The sequence below is a fragment of the Chroicocephalus ridibundus genome, chromosome 24 (assembly GCF_963924245.1).
Source record: "Chroicocephalus ridibundus chromosome 24, bChrRid1.1, whole genome shotgun sequence".
NCBI lineage: Eukaryota > Metazoa > Chordata > Aves > Charadriiformes > Laridae > Chroicocephalus > Chroicocephalus ridibundus.
In genome coordinates this window covers 3,017,791-3,033,692 of record NC_086307.1, presented here as the reverse complement: position 1 = coordinate 3,033,692, position 15,902 = coordinate 3,017,791, and the positions used below count along the sequence as shown (strand labels likewise).

General features: G+C 42.9%; 1 protein-coding gene across 3 annotated transcripts in view; it reads right to left on the bottom strand.

Moving 5' to 3' along the window:
• Positions 1 to 15,902, bottom strand: part of DIP2B (disco interacting protein 2 homolog B) — a 69,677-nt gene that overhangs the window by 28,682 nt on the left and 25,093 nt on the right. For 2 of the 3 annotated variants that reach the window (XM_063358949.1, XM_063358950.1), the window contains exons 2-5: positions 11,071 to 11,142; positions 3,933 to 4,082; positions 2,400 to 2,525; positions 496 to 708 (exon numbers count right to left, since the gene is read on the bottom strand). In XM_063358949.1, the coding sequence (XP_063215019.1) occupies positions 496 to 708; positions 2,400 to 2,525; positions 3,933 to 4,082; positions 11,071 to 11,142 (561 nt within the window). The remainder of the gene's footprint in view (positions 1 to 495; positions 709 to 2,399; positions 2,526 to 3,932; positions 4,083 to 11,070; positions 11,143 to 15,902) is intronic. The other variant, XM_063358951.1, reaches the window with a different exon arrangement.

Below are 15,902 nucleotides of genomic sequence, written 5' to 3'. Positions count from 1 at the left end.
TTTTTTTTTGTGTGTGTTGTTAAATCTAACACAAACAATAAACTGTTAGGGCAAGATGAGAATGTTAAAACTCAGTATTTCCCCCACTCGGTAGGCAAAGACACCCCTATGGTATTCATCAGGACACAGATGCCAAATGCTACTCGCGTACGGTAGCTCTGTACACACAGTAGCTTCAGCTGTAGACATACGCAACACAGTACACGGAAAGAAAGCTGTGCCTATTGAACCTGTCGATACTATCACTACCCCCTGGAGTCACTTCTACCTTGATAAGCTCCTGCCCCCCCCCCCCCCCACCTTCCCCCTTTTCGCCCAACTCAATATTCTGAAATTAAGGAAAAAAAAAAATCGTGCAACTCCAACAAAGCCTAGCAAGTTCCATCAAAACTAACTAAACTCTCGATCCGAATTTCCCTTATGCGATGGACAACTCCAGCTTTATTAATACAATCTGAACTTAAAGCAATTTTTCTGTTCATACCCATCTCCTACCTATTCGAGTATTGGCAAATACATCAGCTAGTGACCCACTGGTCCCTTTGCCTTCTCCATGGGAAAGTGTAGAAGATGCTGATGAAGATGTGGATGACCCCTGAATAGATCGGTTGATCCAAGACTCAGCATTCTGTAAGCTCTGATGCAATGCAGCAGAAAGAGCAGCTTGGCGCCTTAGCGACCCCTCGTCCTCGGATGCGGAAGACGTGTCTGTGTGGAAGCAGAAAAGAAAATCTAGCTGCTTAGGGAAAAGCACATTGCACTGAACATGCTCTTTTTCCAATTCACATCTCAATGGCACAGGCTTCTCATACGAAGAACTCTTTTTCACAGGCTGTGTCAAACAAGGTTACATTGGCCAAACCAGCAGTTAAAGCAGCAGACATGTCCAGTGTGAACACATTTCCCCCTGGTGTTTTGCCCCTGCTTAAAGCACACAAAAGATTCACTTTCTCAGTCAAGTACCCTTCCCCTGGGTTCTCCAACTTATTGGCTTCTCTCTCATTACTTTTCCATTCATGTTCTATAATATCAGATGCTGTATTGCCTAACATTGGTAATTCTGAAATGGAATGCGAGGGGTCAGCAGCAGGCACTGGGAAACAAACGTGCCAAGGCCACGCGCAGAAAATGCTTTTGTCTGGTATTCTGAACAGTCCCTTTCAATTGCAGAAAACAAACAAAAACCCCACCCCAAAACAAAACAGAGAAAACTACAACAAGGAACCGCATCTGCATTTCCAAGAGAACAGATATCCCATCTGCCCTAAAGCTGTGATCTAATTATTTATCATGAAGAAAGGACTCATGACTTGGCACCTGAAGTTGTATAGTGCCACATACAAAGATTCAGTTTGGCTTTGGCCTAAAATTCAGGTGTTCTTCAAAGTGATTGCCTGCCTACACTCTGGTTGTAAATCGAACTATTAAATCACAGTCTACCCACTTGCCAAAGCAGAATGCAGTCATGAGCTGAAGAAAAAACTGATTCCAGACACACTGTAAGTGCTGACCTTTGTGTCGTACCCACAGCTCAGAACGTGCTGTAGTCGTGGACAAGTTTGTACAAAGCCGAGAGCCAAGCAGACACCGGGAACATGCACTAGCCCCCGGTAGAAAGGAAAAGAAAAAAGGAAGTATGAAGAAAAAAGGAGGTGAAAGAATAGTTATGAGTGAAGTGGCCTAGCAGAGCTGGTTCAGAGACATATGAATTCACAATGAGACAGGAATTCATAATCTTCAGATGACTTCATCATCCAAATGACTGCGATGCTTCTGCACAATGACAGACAACATAAAAGTCACTGCCAAAAATGACGCATATTCATCTTTAAGCCAGTGCATATATCATCTTTAAGCCAGTGCATATAGCTGCTTGAAAACAGGGAGCTTTATTAACATCTGATGCACATGCACCATAACGGCACCACGTTATCCGACGTATTTCGCCGCAGCCGTTACATGGAAGGGGTTAGGAAGGGAAAGTCCTGCAAGTCATGGAATCTCACAGGAACCCCTCCAAGGTCCTTGCCCAGAAATGTACAGCGCTGCAAATCCTTGTCCTGTATGTTGAGTATTAACAAAATCAAAACGTGAATTATGCAACTGAAACAGGTGTGAGGGAAGCAAAAGAAGAAGCCTCAGTCCAGAACTCCCGCTCAGCTCTTGCCAACAGATTCTTTACAAGCTCCCAGGAGAGGACTCATTTTCCCAGCCCTCACAGCAGCTCCGTGAAAAGCAGCAGCTGCTGAAATGGAGCAGGAGAGCTACAGGAGGAAGAGCCCACCTACAAATGTGCTGAAGAGCTGGAATATTTTGACAATTGCAGCCTCTTGATTTGGAAACTGTTACTAATGCGTACCTTCACATCCACACAGCCACGCACACAGCCAGAACCTAACCTGGGGGAGTGCAGGCATCAGCTGGAGACTGAACAAACGTAGAGCGTCGTTTCGTTGGCATAGGCAGGGCCATCTTCTGTTCTTTGTGCTTTGCCAGCGCTGCCTGAACTGCTTCTGTGTGGATATCTGCAAAATGCAAGTTCACACACTCAGTTTTGCAACAGTAAAGGAGGAAGAAACACACAGAAGGCTTACACATGTGTGACTACAGCTAGCTGGCTAGATTTATGCAATCCCCCATTTTACAGCACTTTCCCAAACAACTACATTTTGCTATCTCATAAGTAACATTTCCTTTTTTTTTTTTTTAAATAGGGAAACTAATGGAGGTTTCTAAAGTTAGCAAGCTATGTAGCAGGGCCAGGTTTTTTAGTCTGGAATCTTCTGGATTAGTCATCAAGTTCTTGCGTCTCCAGCAATTTTTATAGAAACCCCAACCCCACCAGATTGTTCCCCTCAGCCAAAGACTATTCTAAAACATGCCTGTGCGTAATTTAAGATATGCACTTAAGCTGACAGTGTATACAGCCCCAGGTGCCACGCTTGCCTCTAAACTGACAAATTCTGAGCCAGTTGTCTGATTTCGGTAAAACCTTATGTTCAAAAACCTGAATGGATGCAGATTTCATGTAAATCTTGAAGGTTACTAACTGCGGCTGTAAATACACGCTGATTAGTAACCAAAACAGGCCAGGATGTGAGGCTTCCATCCCTCTGCACACATCCTGAACTCTTTAAAGGAAGACACATCACTGGTGACGAGAAGACAACTTATTAAAAAACTACTACAACAAGGGAGAGCTCATCTACATGCATTTCTCAGATTAATGTATTTCAATTATGCTTTTTCAAAAACCAGAAAACTGCGTTCTTCTAACGCTTTATGAAATGGTGGGATATAGACCTTCGAGGCCCAGAGGCGAGGCTGACGAGCAGTGTTACTAGAGAAGGAATATCTGATACACTTTGTTTGCCCCTGTTGAGAAGAAAACCTAAATCTTGTTAATGCAAACTCAAAAACAAAACCAGGTGGAAAGAAAAAATAGGTCCCGCCACCTTCTCCTTTCCTTAAGCGGAGAAGGAAATCAGCAGGGTTCTAGTCAGTCGGTTCTGCTGCTCTCGCGAAGTACTTTAAGCACAGATAGGGAAAGCGAGCTCTTATCCTCCAAGCCGCCAGAGCAGATATGCACAGCAATCACCAATTCCAGGAACAAATTCTTACCTGTCACTTCACTGAATCCGGTTACCTACAGATATGGTTAAAATAGGCTTTCCGTTCTGTGAGTGACATGCATTGAATAGTTGCATTCAAGCCAGAAAAATCAAGGTGGCAAGATGTTATTTGCTTTTTTCTACTTGGCATTCTTTTTGATTCAGCAGCTGCACTCCCACCAGCCTGGTGTTTCTTTATACAGAACCACCAAGGTAGGAGCGCCCATCAGAGCATGAATCATAAGCTTGACTCCTTCAGAGGACACGGCACATTCTCCCTCATTTACAGGAATCCCAGGTGAACTCTTGCCCGGCCCTTACCAGATCGATAGCGTTCATCTCTGGCTCCCCCGGAGCGAGCTCGGTGAAATTTGGATGAGGATGATGATGACGATGATGATGCTGAGGCTGGAGTTGCAGATGGAACGGGCATCTGAGTTCTGGACTCCTTCTGTAACGCTGGATCAACCCCTGGAAAACAGTACACAAGTCTCTGAGAGCAGGAAATGGAAGTAGGCTTTTTTGATCGTATTTTTCCCTTTCACCATATAATTACAGGATTTCCCCCCCCTTTTTTTTTTGGTAGTGAAGTGCATCTAATTAGTCTATTAATACATGTGTCCAATTATACCCTAATCAGTTAAGATATACCTGTCCCTTCTTTGACCTCACTCTTAAGAGTTTTTTCCAGCTTTTTTCTTTTTAAGGGGTTGTTAGGCACTTGAAGAGACAATTTACAGCAAATAGACAAAAAATACAATTTCCCATAATTCAAGTAACGTATCAGTGATAAAGGGAGATGACGTCACCTTTAAAGAATTCATTACGAAATACAAAAGCAGAGATTATAAGATTCAGATAAATCTTGACGGACGAAACTAGGTAAGGCAGGTAAATCCTACACTTCCACACACTTAATAGAGCCATTTGCAATGAACTTCAATGTTTTATGACTCAGTATTTATATGGCTTGCTCCCCATTTTTCCCTGTTTCCAAGGGGGAGCAGGACTGCACCATACTCTCATTATCGCATTAAGACGGAAGAGAATTAGCAGTTTCACTTGTGGTAAATTGCTTTTAGAGTTCGGAGTCATTTACACCTTGTAGACATGGCTGCTACGGGCACAATGAGCAAAGGGGTTGGACTGATGCAACGAGGCATTATCCCACATTAAGTCTGAGTTGTGAAGAAGAGGAAACCCACAGAAAAATACATTGAGAGGCTGGGTCTTTTACTCAGTGCTCCCCGACCAGTGGGCAATATTGACAGGAAAACCAATAATAGACCAGTGGCAAGGGCCTTCGCTGTTCACATCAATTACAAAACCAGAGAGACCTCTAGTTGTCCATGTTCTGGCTCCTTCCAGCGTGTCAAGAGGGAAGTGGCTTTATCATCCTGGAAAAGTTTGTTTTTCCCCACAAATACAGGGAGCTAAACAGACAATCTGATAAGAAGTTATCATTTTATATCATTCAGCAAGGGACACTAGGAATTGCTGCTGGAGTTTCAAATCTAAAATTAATTGTGCGTCAGTGGGAACTTTTTAAAAACTAAAGGTCATACAGCTGTAATTACCTTCGGGTTGTCACCTGAAGTCATGCAAAAAGAAGAGCAATTGTGTCATCTAAATATGTGCCGCTTATGAATTCTCACAAACTACCAAAGGATTAGAGAAATGAAGAGGAAACCACAAAACCTGGAGTCCAATTCCAGTTATACCACTTAGCGTGTGGTTTTAGGTAAACAACTCAAGGCAGGCGCCTCAAGCTCAGGGAACTTACAATACCAGCAAATCACATCCAACTAGTTATAGAAGTCTTCAACCACCTCCTGCACCTTCCAACATCCTAAAGAGCAGAGTATTAATTCAATGTTACAGCAAGCTAACTATCCATTTAGCTCAGCATTATATGCTTTGGAAAAAAAAAATAAAACAAGAACACAGGGGCAATGTGCTCCTGGAAGAAGTTCTCTCTTAACCCTTAGCTTTACTCTTTGGCCTGGGATCCTTTTCAAAACTTTTCACCTCTTCCTCAAATTTTTACTAGTTCTGTTTGTGATATCAACATTCAACGGAGGCAAGCTACGGAGCTTATATATTAATGACTCTTTAAACTATCATGCCAAAAAAATCAGACCCTTTCTTTCTAGTCAGAAAGAAGATACCCTGCTAGCCAGAGATTCTCAAACCATACTAGCGAGACAAACAGCTATTCCCCATTTTCACTGGTATTTTTTGGGCATCACAACATATAACACAGAGTTCTGTATTTGCTTATCAAAACAACCATCACCTTTACAAAGACGCTGGCAGCACAAGAAATAGAATGGAAAAGGAAAAGAGACCTTTTAGTGGTGTAGGTGCAGGACCTGGTCACTGGAAGACCTGGACTTCACAGCAAGATTTTCAATTCAAAACCTCAGTTTACCCACATCCAAAAGAATCAGTGTTTGCATCCCCTTCCCGTCATTCTGGAACACCCTTCATTGATAACTCGCTTAACGCCTTTGTAGCATATATTTGCCTTCATCAAAACCGAGAGAGTTTTATTTTGATCCAAAGACAAGACTGAGAAGAAAAGCTTAATGTTTTCTGATCATTTGAGTATTTACGAATTCAAGTACCCACTAGATGTCAGCAGCAGATTTAATACTATTTTAAACGAATTATTAAATTCATATTCAGTTCTCTCATGTAAGTCTTGCAAAAGCGTCTCATCTGCTCTGCAGGGCATCACAAGGCAAACATGACATTCCATTTACAAAGGGATCAAATGTGTCTCTAAGTGACATGACACACCAAGAGCAAGCTCTTTGTTTAAATATTTTGCTATGACACAATAACACGTTACAGTAGCCTAACAAAGCATTCAAGCAGATGAGGGAAAAAGCGTATAGCTTCAGTAAATCACACATGGTTATACAACAAAGCAACATAAGTGAGCTAAGCCTGGCAGGTGACAGGTGACTTCTTTAGCATTCCCTTTACAATAATCCTGCTGGAGCCGCAGTTTCTGCTGCAGGATTCGAATCTACAGGGACATGAAAAATACATTATTTTAGATTTGCTTTTGGAAGCTGTTATGGATTTTTAAATTGTCCTTAGTTTTTAGGCAGAACTGACTGCTTTGCGATCCCTGCGTTTTGTTGAAGGAAGAGGTTCAACGGTTTAAACATTCAGAGCTTTTTTTCGTAAAAAGATCTTTAGATTAAAAGAATCATTATAAGCATCATGTATGATCAACAGGGATATGTGTTTACATTAATAACAAGGACAGTAAGTGCTAGATTCATCTGGCAGAAGAAAAGCAGCAGGCAAACCTGTTATTCTGCTGTTTTGCATACAGAATTGAACAGAAGTGCTAGTGTTGCACTGGCTATTCCTTATAACAAGATGATTTTTTCAAGCTGCGTGCCTGTAAAAATCATCTAAATAACAAACTCAAGTATCCAGGGTTTCCAAGTCAGCCCGAGGAGCACTTCCAGGACGCAGGGACAGCCCCGCTCAGCAGCAGCACGGCCGCACAGGCTTCATGCGACGGCCGCTGCCTGCCAGCCCTCAGAACTCGCCACGTTTAGGAGATTCACAGACACTTTCACCGGAGCTACCAGCATCTCAATTCTGCCTTGTGCAAGACACGAAGGAAGAATTCAGGTGCTTCATTGATTTAGTCCTGGATATTACTTCAAAGATGGAGAAATTTAGTTCCTAGATAAGCTTCATTTGGAATTGTGATACCCCTCAGACTGGATAAGGAAGAAAATAATTCCCCATTTGTGGTAGCTGCAAGTCAGATCTTGTAAACGGGTGAAACTCTCTAAACAACACTAAGCCGGAGCGCGTGTGCATGATTTACAGGTTTAGACAAAGCTGTTTTATCACTGGTTACTGTTCCACATTAGCTCCCATTTGAACTAACACGATGCTGACAGACAGACGGGGCAAAGAAAGAAAAAAAAACAAGCCAAACTTTCCTACAGTAGAGTTCCGCTGGGTTACCGGAGCCCACAGCACACGGGGTGGCAGGAAGGACTCTCCCGAGACAGGAAATACACAACAGCCCACGCGGGAAGCAAAGAAGAAACGTTTCTTTTCCAAAGTGCCATGATTCAAAGAAATGAAACACTAAAGTAACACAATCTATAACGTTCCCACCTTGTGCTGTCCACAAATAACACGAAGCAGAAAAAACAAAACATACGTTAACAGCTAAAATTCACAGATCAATTAAATTAGCTTCAAATGTTATCAATCTCAACAGGTTTACAAGCATATTTGCTCCTGTCTTCCAACACCTCTCCCTGAGGTACTGGAATACAAAACCCACCGGATCACATTCCTCTTACCTTTTCAATAAAATCAGTAAGTACTCCAACGTTCCCTTTGCTTGTTTATAATTTTTAATTTTTTCCTTTTTTTCCCATCATCATGAGAATAGAAAAGAGGAGCAAGAGCACTCCAGCAGTTACAGAAAAAGGTTCTGACAGTGAATCAGTGCTTAATGAATATAATTTCCTTTACACATTAGCAGAGGAACCGAATGCATTATCTTAAATAGCAAGAAGCGTACTCTGCCAACAGTCTGTGTGCAAGGGCTGCTAATTTTGGCAGAAGGCATTCCTGCGTCTGCATTGTTTGAACTATAAAGTTGTAAATGCCTTTCCAGATTTGCAGCAACTAATAAGGGCAGGAGCCCTTTCCCTAGGCAGAGCTTTGCCTGTAGTCTGCAGCAAAAACTAGTTTCAAGAGATAGTGAGTTAGTTACTCTGCCTCTTAGGAGCAGAGCAGTTCATCTGTCCATCCAAAAAGCGTTTTGCAAAAAAATTGCATTGTATCGCATCTTTTGAAATAGGTATAAAAATACCCGGTCCTCACAAATGACTCTGAGGGTGACTTGAAAATGTCAGCGTTACTCCAAGAAAAGCAACATCTCAAAGCAGTGAGAGCCCAGCCCATTCCAGAGGGCAACTCGGGGTTTAGCTCCAGTTCGACACTTCCCAAAGGCAGGAAGGATGAGGAGAGCGGGGCAGCCGGCTCCTCTGTCGCAGGTGGTTAGCCAGCAGCGTAAAGTGGAATAAGCGTGCCTGGCCTCCCCGCTGTGGTCCCGGTGCCAGTGAAATCGGCAGCGTTACTTCACACGCGCAGCCTGGGAAGCTGCTCAAAACACTTCCTTCAGAGCCTTTTTGTGCAGCAGCCAGCACTTAACAGGGGAGCAACGATTCCGGGATCGCAGCCCCATCGCCTCAGTGAGTCCCATTTACAAAAATGGATGTTGCACCAGGAAAACATGTATCTTTAGGTAATTAACATCGTTGCCGTAACTCTAAAGCAATGAGGCAAGCTCCCAGAGGCAATGTGAATGGAGCACAGATTTAGCAATAAGAATCTCCCAAATTATAATGCTGACATGCCCTGACATGTCATCGTACCTACCTTCGTCTCATTTCACATCGATGAAGTGGAGACAATACATTAGCTAACATCAGGAAGCTGCTTTGAGAAATGCAATGCACTAAATGCCAGGAGTAAATATTTTTTTTTTTTGGTCGTGGACTAAATTCATTTTCTGCTCATTAACAAGGTGACCTGATTCTGAATCCCTCACGCATGACTTCAGCAGGATTTTTACAACAGGAGATTCCCAGATATAGGGGCAGCTGGATCTAAGATATATAAAGAGCTGGAGGGCTGAGCCAGAAGGGCAGGGAAAATGCTATCTTAATTGGTGACCTCCTATCAGCCTGTGTCTCTTCCTGAACTTCAGCTCATTCTCCAGCCTTGAAAAGCGTGACAATTAAAATAGCAGGGCCACAAACAGTCTTGCCAAACACTTTTTTTTTCCTCCTAATTAAACAACATTTTCTGAAACAAACCAAACACGCGTGCAAAGGCATGAGGGGCACAAGATCGTGTCGTCAGATGAAAAGCAGCTTGTAGAGCTTCAGCCTCCGCTGGACTCCAGGACAAGTCTGCCAAGAAGGATAGGAAAGGAGCCCATGTTTCCTCCTAAGGCTCAAGATCTCCACTGGTATACACACACGTTGGACTGAGAGACTGTAAAACCTGATTAACAAATATCTACTTAGAAAGACCATAAGGAGGGATTAGTCATGTATATTACTTTTCGGTTTCTTTAAATATCAGAAACAGATTTGATGCAAAGGTAAGCAACCTAGCTGTCAGAGATTCCTATCACACCCTGTTCAGGGAGTCAGTCCTCTGTACTCAGTTGTCTGTAACAAAATCTCAAATTTGAGGGCTAAAACCCAATTTCTGCTTGTCTTGCTACCTTTCGTATGTTAGCTCAGACAGAACACACGATTCCGTTCCGTATAAAGCACCCACTACGGCAGTAAGTCTCGGACAAGAGAACAGGCACCAGCTTTTGTTGAATACAAAGCAAAACAAAGTTGAGAAACAACTGGGACGGAAGAGAGCAGGGCTGCAACCATCCAGCGTTTTGGAGCGGCAGAGTCTAGAAGCTGCCGCATGAGAGTGGCAGAGACCTTTTATGTTCCTCAAGCAATTGCCTGAATTGAACTCCTGTAATTTCAGCAGAAAACCCCCATACGATCTCTCCTCAGCGGACGCAGTGCTGATGGTCAATAAATGCACTTTTAGCCTTCATTCTTTCCTTAATTTTTTTGGCAGTAGTTCAGTCTCAGTAAATGACAATAAGTCCAGTCATGACTGCTGTCATACCCATTCACTCCCCAGACTGCTCAGAGCCAGATATATTACTTCTTAATGGTTAAGCATCTCGGCGTATCAGTAGTGCAATTATTTTGGGTAAGCATCTCCGTAATAATTATTGGGCATACTTTCAGCCGTGTCCTTCAGTTTACAATTATATATAATTATCCTACTACAATCAGCTCTACCGCTAAGGATCTTTGAACCAAAAGAAACAGATGTAAATGAAGTACATGAATTCAGCTGCTCTGGTGAAATAAACCAACAAATTACGAAAACTGTAATGTTTCTCCAACAAGGAATTAAGATGGCGGAAAGGATGCTGTACAGACCAACCCTGCAGTTAGGCCATTTTTAAGAAAGTTTCCAGAATGATTCTTGAAGACCTTGCACCTCACATTGATTCAAAGCCCTTGAGTTTTCAGCTGGCAAGGGAGCAGGACGTGATTTATGTATGTGGGAGATAAAGACAGGGCATACCAAGTGTTGAAATACACAGCACTGTACAGAGACCCACCAAACAGCTCTGGAACTACCAGGAATCCCTCGAGTTCAATATGAACAAGCAAACTAGAGGCAAAATACCGCCATGGCATCCATGCAACCCCCACAGTGTAATTATTAGACAGCTGAGGAAACATACGAAACAGAACAGTTCAGAGTTGGCAAGTGAAATCTCAGCGCTCCACTCCACAGCCACTCCACAGATCCCTTTAGTGTCAAGGCCATGCAAAATTCTTATGGCAGCTAAGCAAGCACCTACCTTGGGTTTGTGGAAGATATGGAGCCAGAAGCTTTGCTCTCTTCTTCTCATACCCCTTTTGTGTGATGTCCCCTAAAATCAAGAAAAGAACACTCATTTAACCATGTCCTCATTTTTCAGGTCTGTCTGCTTTTCAGTGATGTGAAGGTTCCACCCGAACAAAGCAACGCACATGAAGAAGAAAACCTGAAACCAAATAGGAGTGAGTACATTATAGTTTCAAAGCCTCCATATCACAGAACTTCTGTAGTTTCCCTTGGGATCAGAGATATACACTATACACTATTTAAATGCAACACTTTGAATGAGAACAGCTATCTAAATGGAATATCAAAGCAACGAAAACCTAAAAAGGGAAACTCGGAGTGCATGAAAATATTCTGTAACCACAAAGCCAACCTAGGCTAACAAAATGGAATAATTCCCAAACAACCGGGCAACGGGAAAGTACAAACTCAGAGTCTCCTCTTAAACTAATCAAATTTAGAACAGCTTTCAGCAAATAATGCGACCCCACTGCAGGAGCTGTTTAGGGCACCTCCGAAAACTGAGGCAAGGATGAACAGAGCCAACTTCAACACTACTGCCCAAGAAGCACACCCTATGAGCCAGAAAACCAGACTTTTAATCATGTCTATTTGATATTGAGTGAAAGCAAACCAGGGGGTTGTGTTGTTTGGGTTTTTTTTTGTTTTTTTTTAACCTAGTAGTAGCTGTATTTCCACTGTTTGCCTACTGGTAGAAGCACACAGAAGAGAGACACTTGAGCTCCACAGAAGCAAAAACTCCAGAAGAGAATAAGTATTAGTAAACTTTTCCCTTTTTTAAAAAACTAATCTGTCTGATCCTGGAGATCTACCATCTGGCTGCTGTCTTTTGTTTTAATTTCTCACATTGCATCAGAACCACAAGAAAGACTGGAACCTTGGAGGGATTAAAACAAAAAGCCCTGCAGCATTTCAAGCCCTTTTGTAGCCTGACCTGCACTTGTAACCTCTTATCTCTTGGGGCCGAAAGATTGGAAGTGATCAAACACGTAGCAATAAGAAACCAGAACTATTTGGTATTACTGCTCAAGTTAAATTAAGCCCATATTTATATTACAAGAAACTAGTGATCGCAAATGGCATGTTTTCTTTGCCGTGAGCCTGATTATTGTAAGGCAACAGAGTATTAGACGCTGAGCAGCACAGGGCACTGCATTTGCTGCCGCACAGCATCCTTCTGCCAGACACCTCCAGCCTGATCTGCGGGGCCACATCAGAAAAGGTGATTAAAGGGTTTAGCTCTAAGCCTCCCAACACAACCAGCACCTCTGCGAAAACAGTCCGGTGAACTGGCCATTTTGGTGATAAAGGTGGTTTTGCAGCACTGAAATGCCTGGAAAGGGAATGGGTTTTGCTCCTTTGTGCCGGACAGTCAAATGCCAGTGTCACTTGACTCGCCTACACTGAGAGTTTCGGAGCCGAAATGGGACTTATGCTGCTTAGCGGAGGGTGTGCGTTTGCACACAAAATTTTATCTCACTCCTCTAACACTATAGTTGAGTCAGGCCCCAACAAGTCCAAACAAATCCAGCAGCTGAAAATTAGAAAGCCCATGAAGCAGTGAAATGCCAACCAAAGCATTAATTTTAATGCTTGATTGCAATACATAGCTCAGTTAAATTAATCCAGCTCACGAGAAAGGTATGCTGGCAGCGTAAGAAAAGTACACCTTCAAAAAAGAGCTATGCAAAGAGCGCACGCCAAAAGGGTAACATTTCGATCCACTGCATGAGCTACAAAATCCAGCAGCTTTTCTGAGATTTGCCTCTCCGTTTTCAGAGGCAGTTTTAATTCCCCACCTTTGTTCATTTGGGTAACAAATAGAGCGGGGCGACTGCCACTTCAGGAAAAACAAACCTGCACAGAAAGGGGGAGGGATTTTCCCTTATAAGCCAACCCACAGATTTGTTTGTAGCTTGTTATTTTGTGATTAATTTCTCCACAACATTTAATTGGACTCTTGACATTGGTGGTTACACGCTATATATAATGAAACATTTGCCACAGAAAATTGTTGGAATTAATAAGGAATACCAGTACATTACAAACAAAACCAGTACACCCAATTTAAGTACTAGCAGCATCGCATTCTCTGTCATCACTTGCTCCACACTAATATCCTACCAATAAACCAAGCGCATCCTCACAGGAACGGAGCACTATGGTTCACAGATCTGCGTTCAGAAATCTGAAGCTGAGGTGAGATACGACTGAAAAACAAGAAGGTAACTCAGGCCAAAGCCTTATTTGCAACCTTCACTATCACGCGATGCAGATCATTTACAATATTGCCTGAAAAAAAGGATTCTCTGACCATAAGCTAATAAAAAAATAAAATCAAAAAGCCTAATGCTACTTGGCAAGAGCAGGAAAGTTCCAACTAGTAAAATTCAAGCAACAGAGATAAGGGTGATAAATTCCTGGGACCTCCCCACAGCACTGTGTCTTCCCACTGCGGAATTTCCAAGCAGAGTTTGTTTAAAAATAAAATAAAATTATAATAATAAAAAATTGACCATTATTTTGACAAACAGGTTGACAGTCTGAAGCACCTGCCTATAGGATTAGAAAGTGTAACGCTTAGATTTTTAGACTAGCCCTAGTGAAGTGGAACTAGGCAGTAGAGACCAAAAAGTTTAGAAGAAACAGATAAATTAGAGGTCTTTATTTAGCAGGTTAGAAACAGAATACCATTAACTGAAATGAAGCTCCGGCAAGACACAGGGACTAAAGCTCTCAGAAGAAAAGCCTGTGCGTAGGCACGGGTGACAGGCGTAAAATCATCTCAATAAAATTATAATCCGATTACTACAACCACAGCAGTTATGCCCAAATTGATGTCTCAAGCCTAGGAAGCAAGTGTCCCTTTAACAGGCTGCATGAGTAGAACAATTTTATTCTACAAAGCCTCTTCTCTCTGGTCATACATAGTCCAAGTTTGGTATCAGTCCACTGAGACAGAAACCAAAGATTCACTAAGAAAGAAATTTTCTTTCACCCTATTCCTTTTCTGCTGATGTACAGGAAATGGAAATGGCTAGAGCTGAACATAAATGCGGACTTCCTCACCAAATATCGTAAATTACAGCAACAGGAAGAGAACCAAGACAATAGGACTGCGATCTCAAGAACCATTCACTCCTACTACATAAACCCGGTAAATCATCAACCCCGTTTCCATAAATTCAACACTTTGACATTTGGTGTGCTACATTCTTCCAGTTAGCTGAAACAACAGCCTAAGAACCACAACCCCTCTCGACACAGATGCAAGACACAGCGCTACAAAGGAAGCATTAGCAAAGCAAATGAGAGATGACAATTTAGCTTTAAAATGGTGCTAGTGTTTGTTCATTCCTAGGAAAGAAATGACAAACAAAAACACTTACTGCTGTGACATTCTTTTGGCCCTCACCCAGCTACAACTGTTTCTGTTCAGTTGTAGTCTATATTTATCTATATCCTAAGCCAGTGCTGGTTGTGCCTCCACACGCTGAGGAGGCCCTGTAAGGAAACGGGATTTCTGTCAAAAGAAAGCAAAGCTTCAGTCTCTTTTCAATCAAGACCCTTTCACCATATACAACCTTACAATTCTTGTATGTCCTGATCTTTCCTCGTGTCTCAAAATGCAATGTCAGGATCTTTAGGGATTTGTTTGTGGTTGTGGGTTTTTTTTTTTAAGGACACATGAGAGTGAGCGAAGCTGGTGGTGGCTGATGCAGCGGAGGAACAGGCTCTCCTTCCCCGACACCTCTGCTGCAGTGACAGCAACCACCAGCTGAGGTGCAGTCATGTCTTCACCCTCCACAGATAACCAGGACATTAGAACAGCCTGAAGTGGAAATACAGCCCACCACAGTCCAGTTCATCAGCTCCACGCGCTACCATTTTCCTCACACTGCTACCCAAACTCAGTTTTTCCATCCCGACCAATGCACAGCTCTGCTACCACAAGCACTACTCACAAAGGGTAACTCATCCCAAGACATGAGAAGTTTTCTCCTGTGGAGTCACCAGCTCCGTTTCCCTGCTCATTTGCAAAGCGTTTGGTGGGCCAGCCCCAGCCGCACAGCAGAGGTTCTCCGGCAGGAGGCTGGCACCGTCTTGCATCGCTGCAGTAACTCCTCATCTCGCTATAGACCACCACACTGCTCCCCTCTCCTCCCCCCATTTAATCTTTTCTTTCTTCTGACGGTTCTCCTACTTTTCAAGACAGGTCTTGCAAATACACAAGAGATGACCGTCTGTGGCTTCAGAGTAGGAAATAACTCTGGATTTATGGTTTGCAGACAAGTTCAATCAAGGAGCAACAATTTTTCCTCACTTGGAATGCCTGGACAATAATCCTGACTGCAGACACCTCCGTGATGAAATCCAAGAGGCCCTGCTTGTTGGTGATTCAACAGGTGTACGTTTGAGAAACAGAATTCCCTGGAAAAATGCAAAAAATGGATCCTGAGATTCCTTTTCCGTATGATTCTCCTGATTTCTTGAGAGGAAATGAGAATGGACCTTCATCACGCAAATCCAATCTGGATGTTCTGACCACTGAGAGCGCAAGAGAACAGACAACCTGGGCAATGACAGAGGGATGGGGGCTTCCAGCAAACGTGGGAAGTCCAGGGAACTACACCTGATCCGCCTGGATGCTACACCTATATTCAAATCATGCAACAGAGAAGCCTGAAACTTCAGGAGCCTCACCGCCCTGTGACGCCAGGCTGCTTTTCAGCAATTAGAGTTGATGATCTATTCTAAACAGTGGCGCTCAATCAGTGCAAGGTG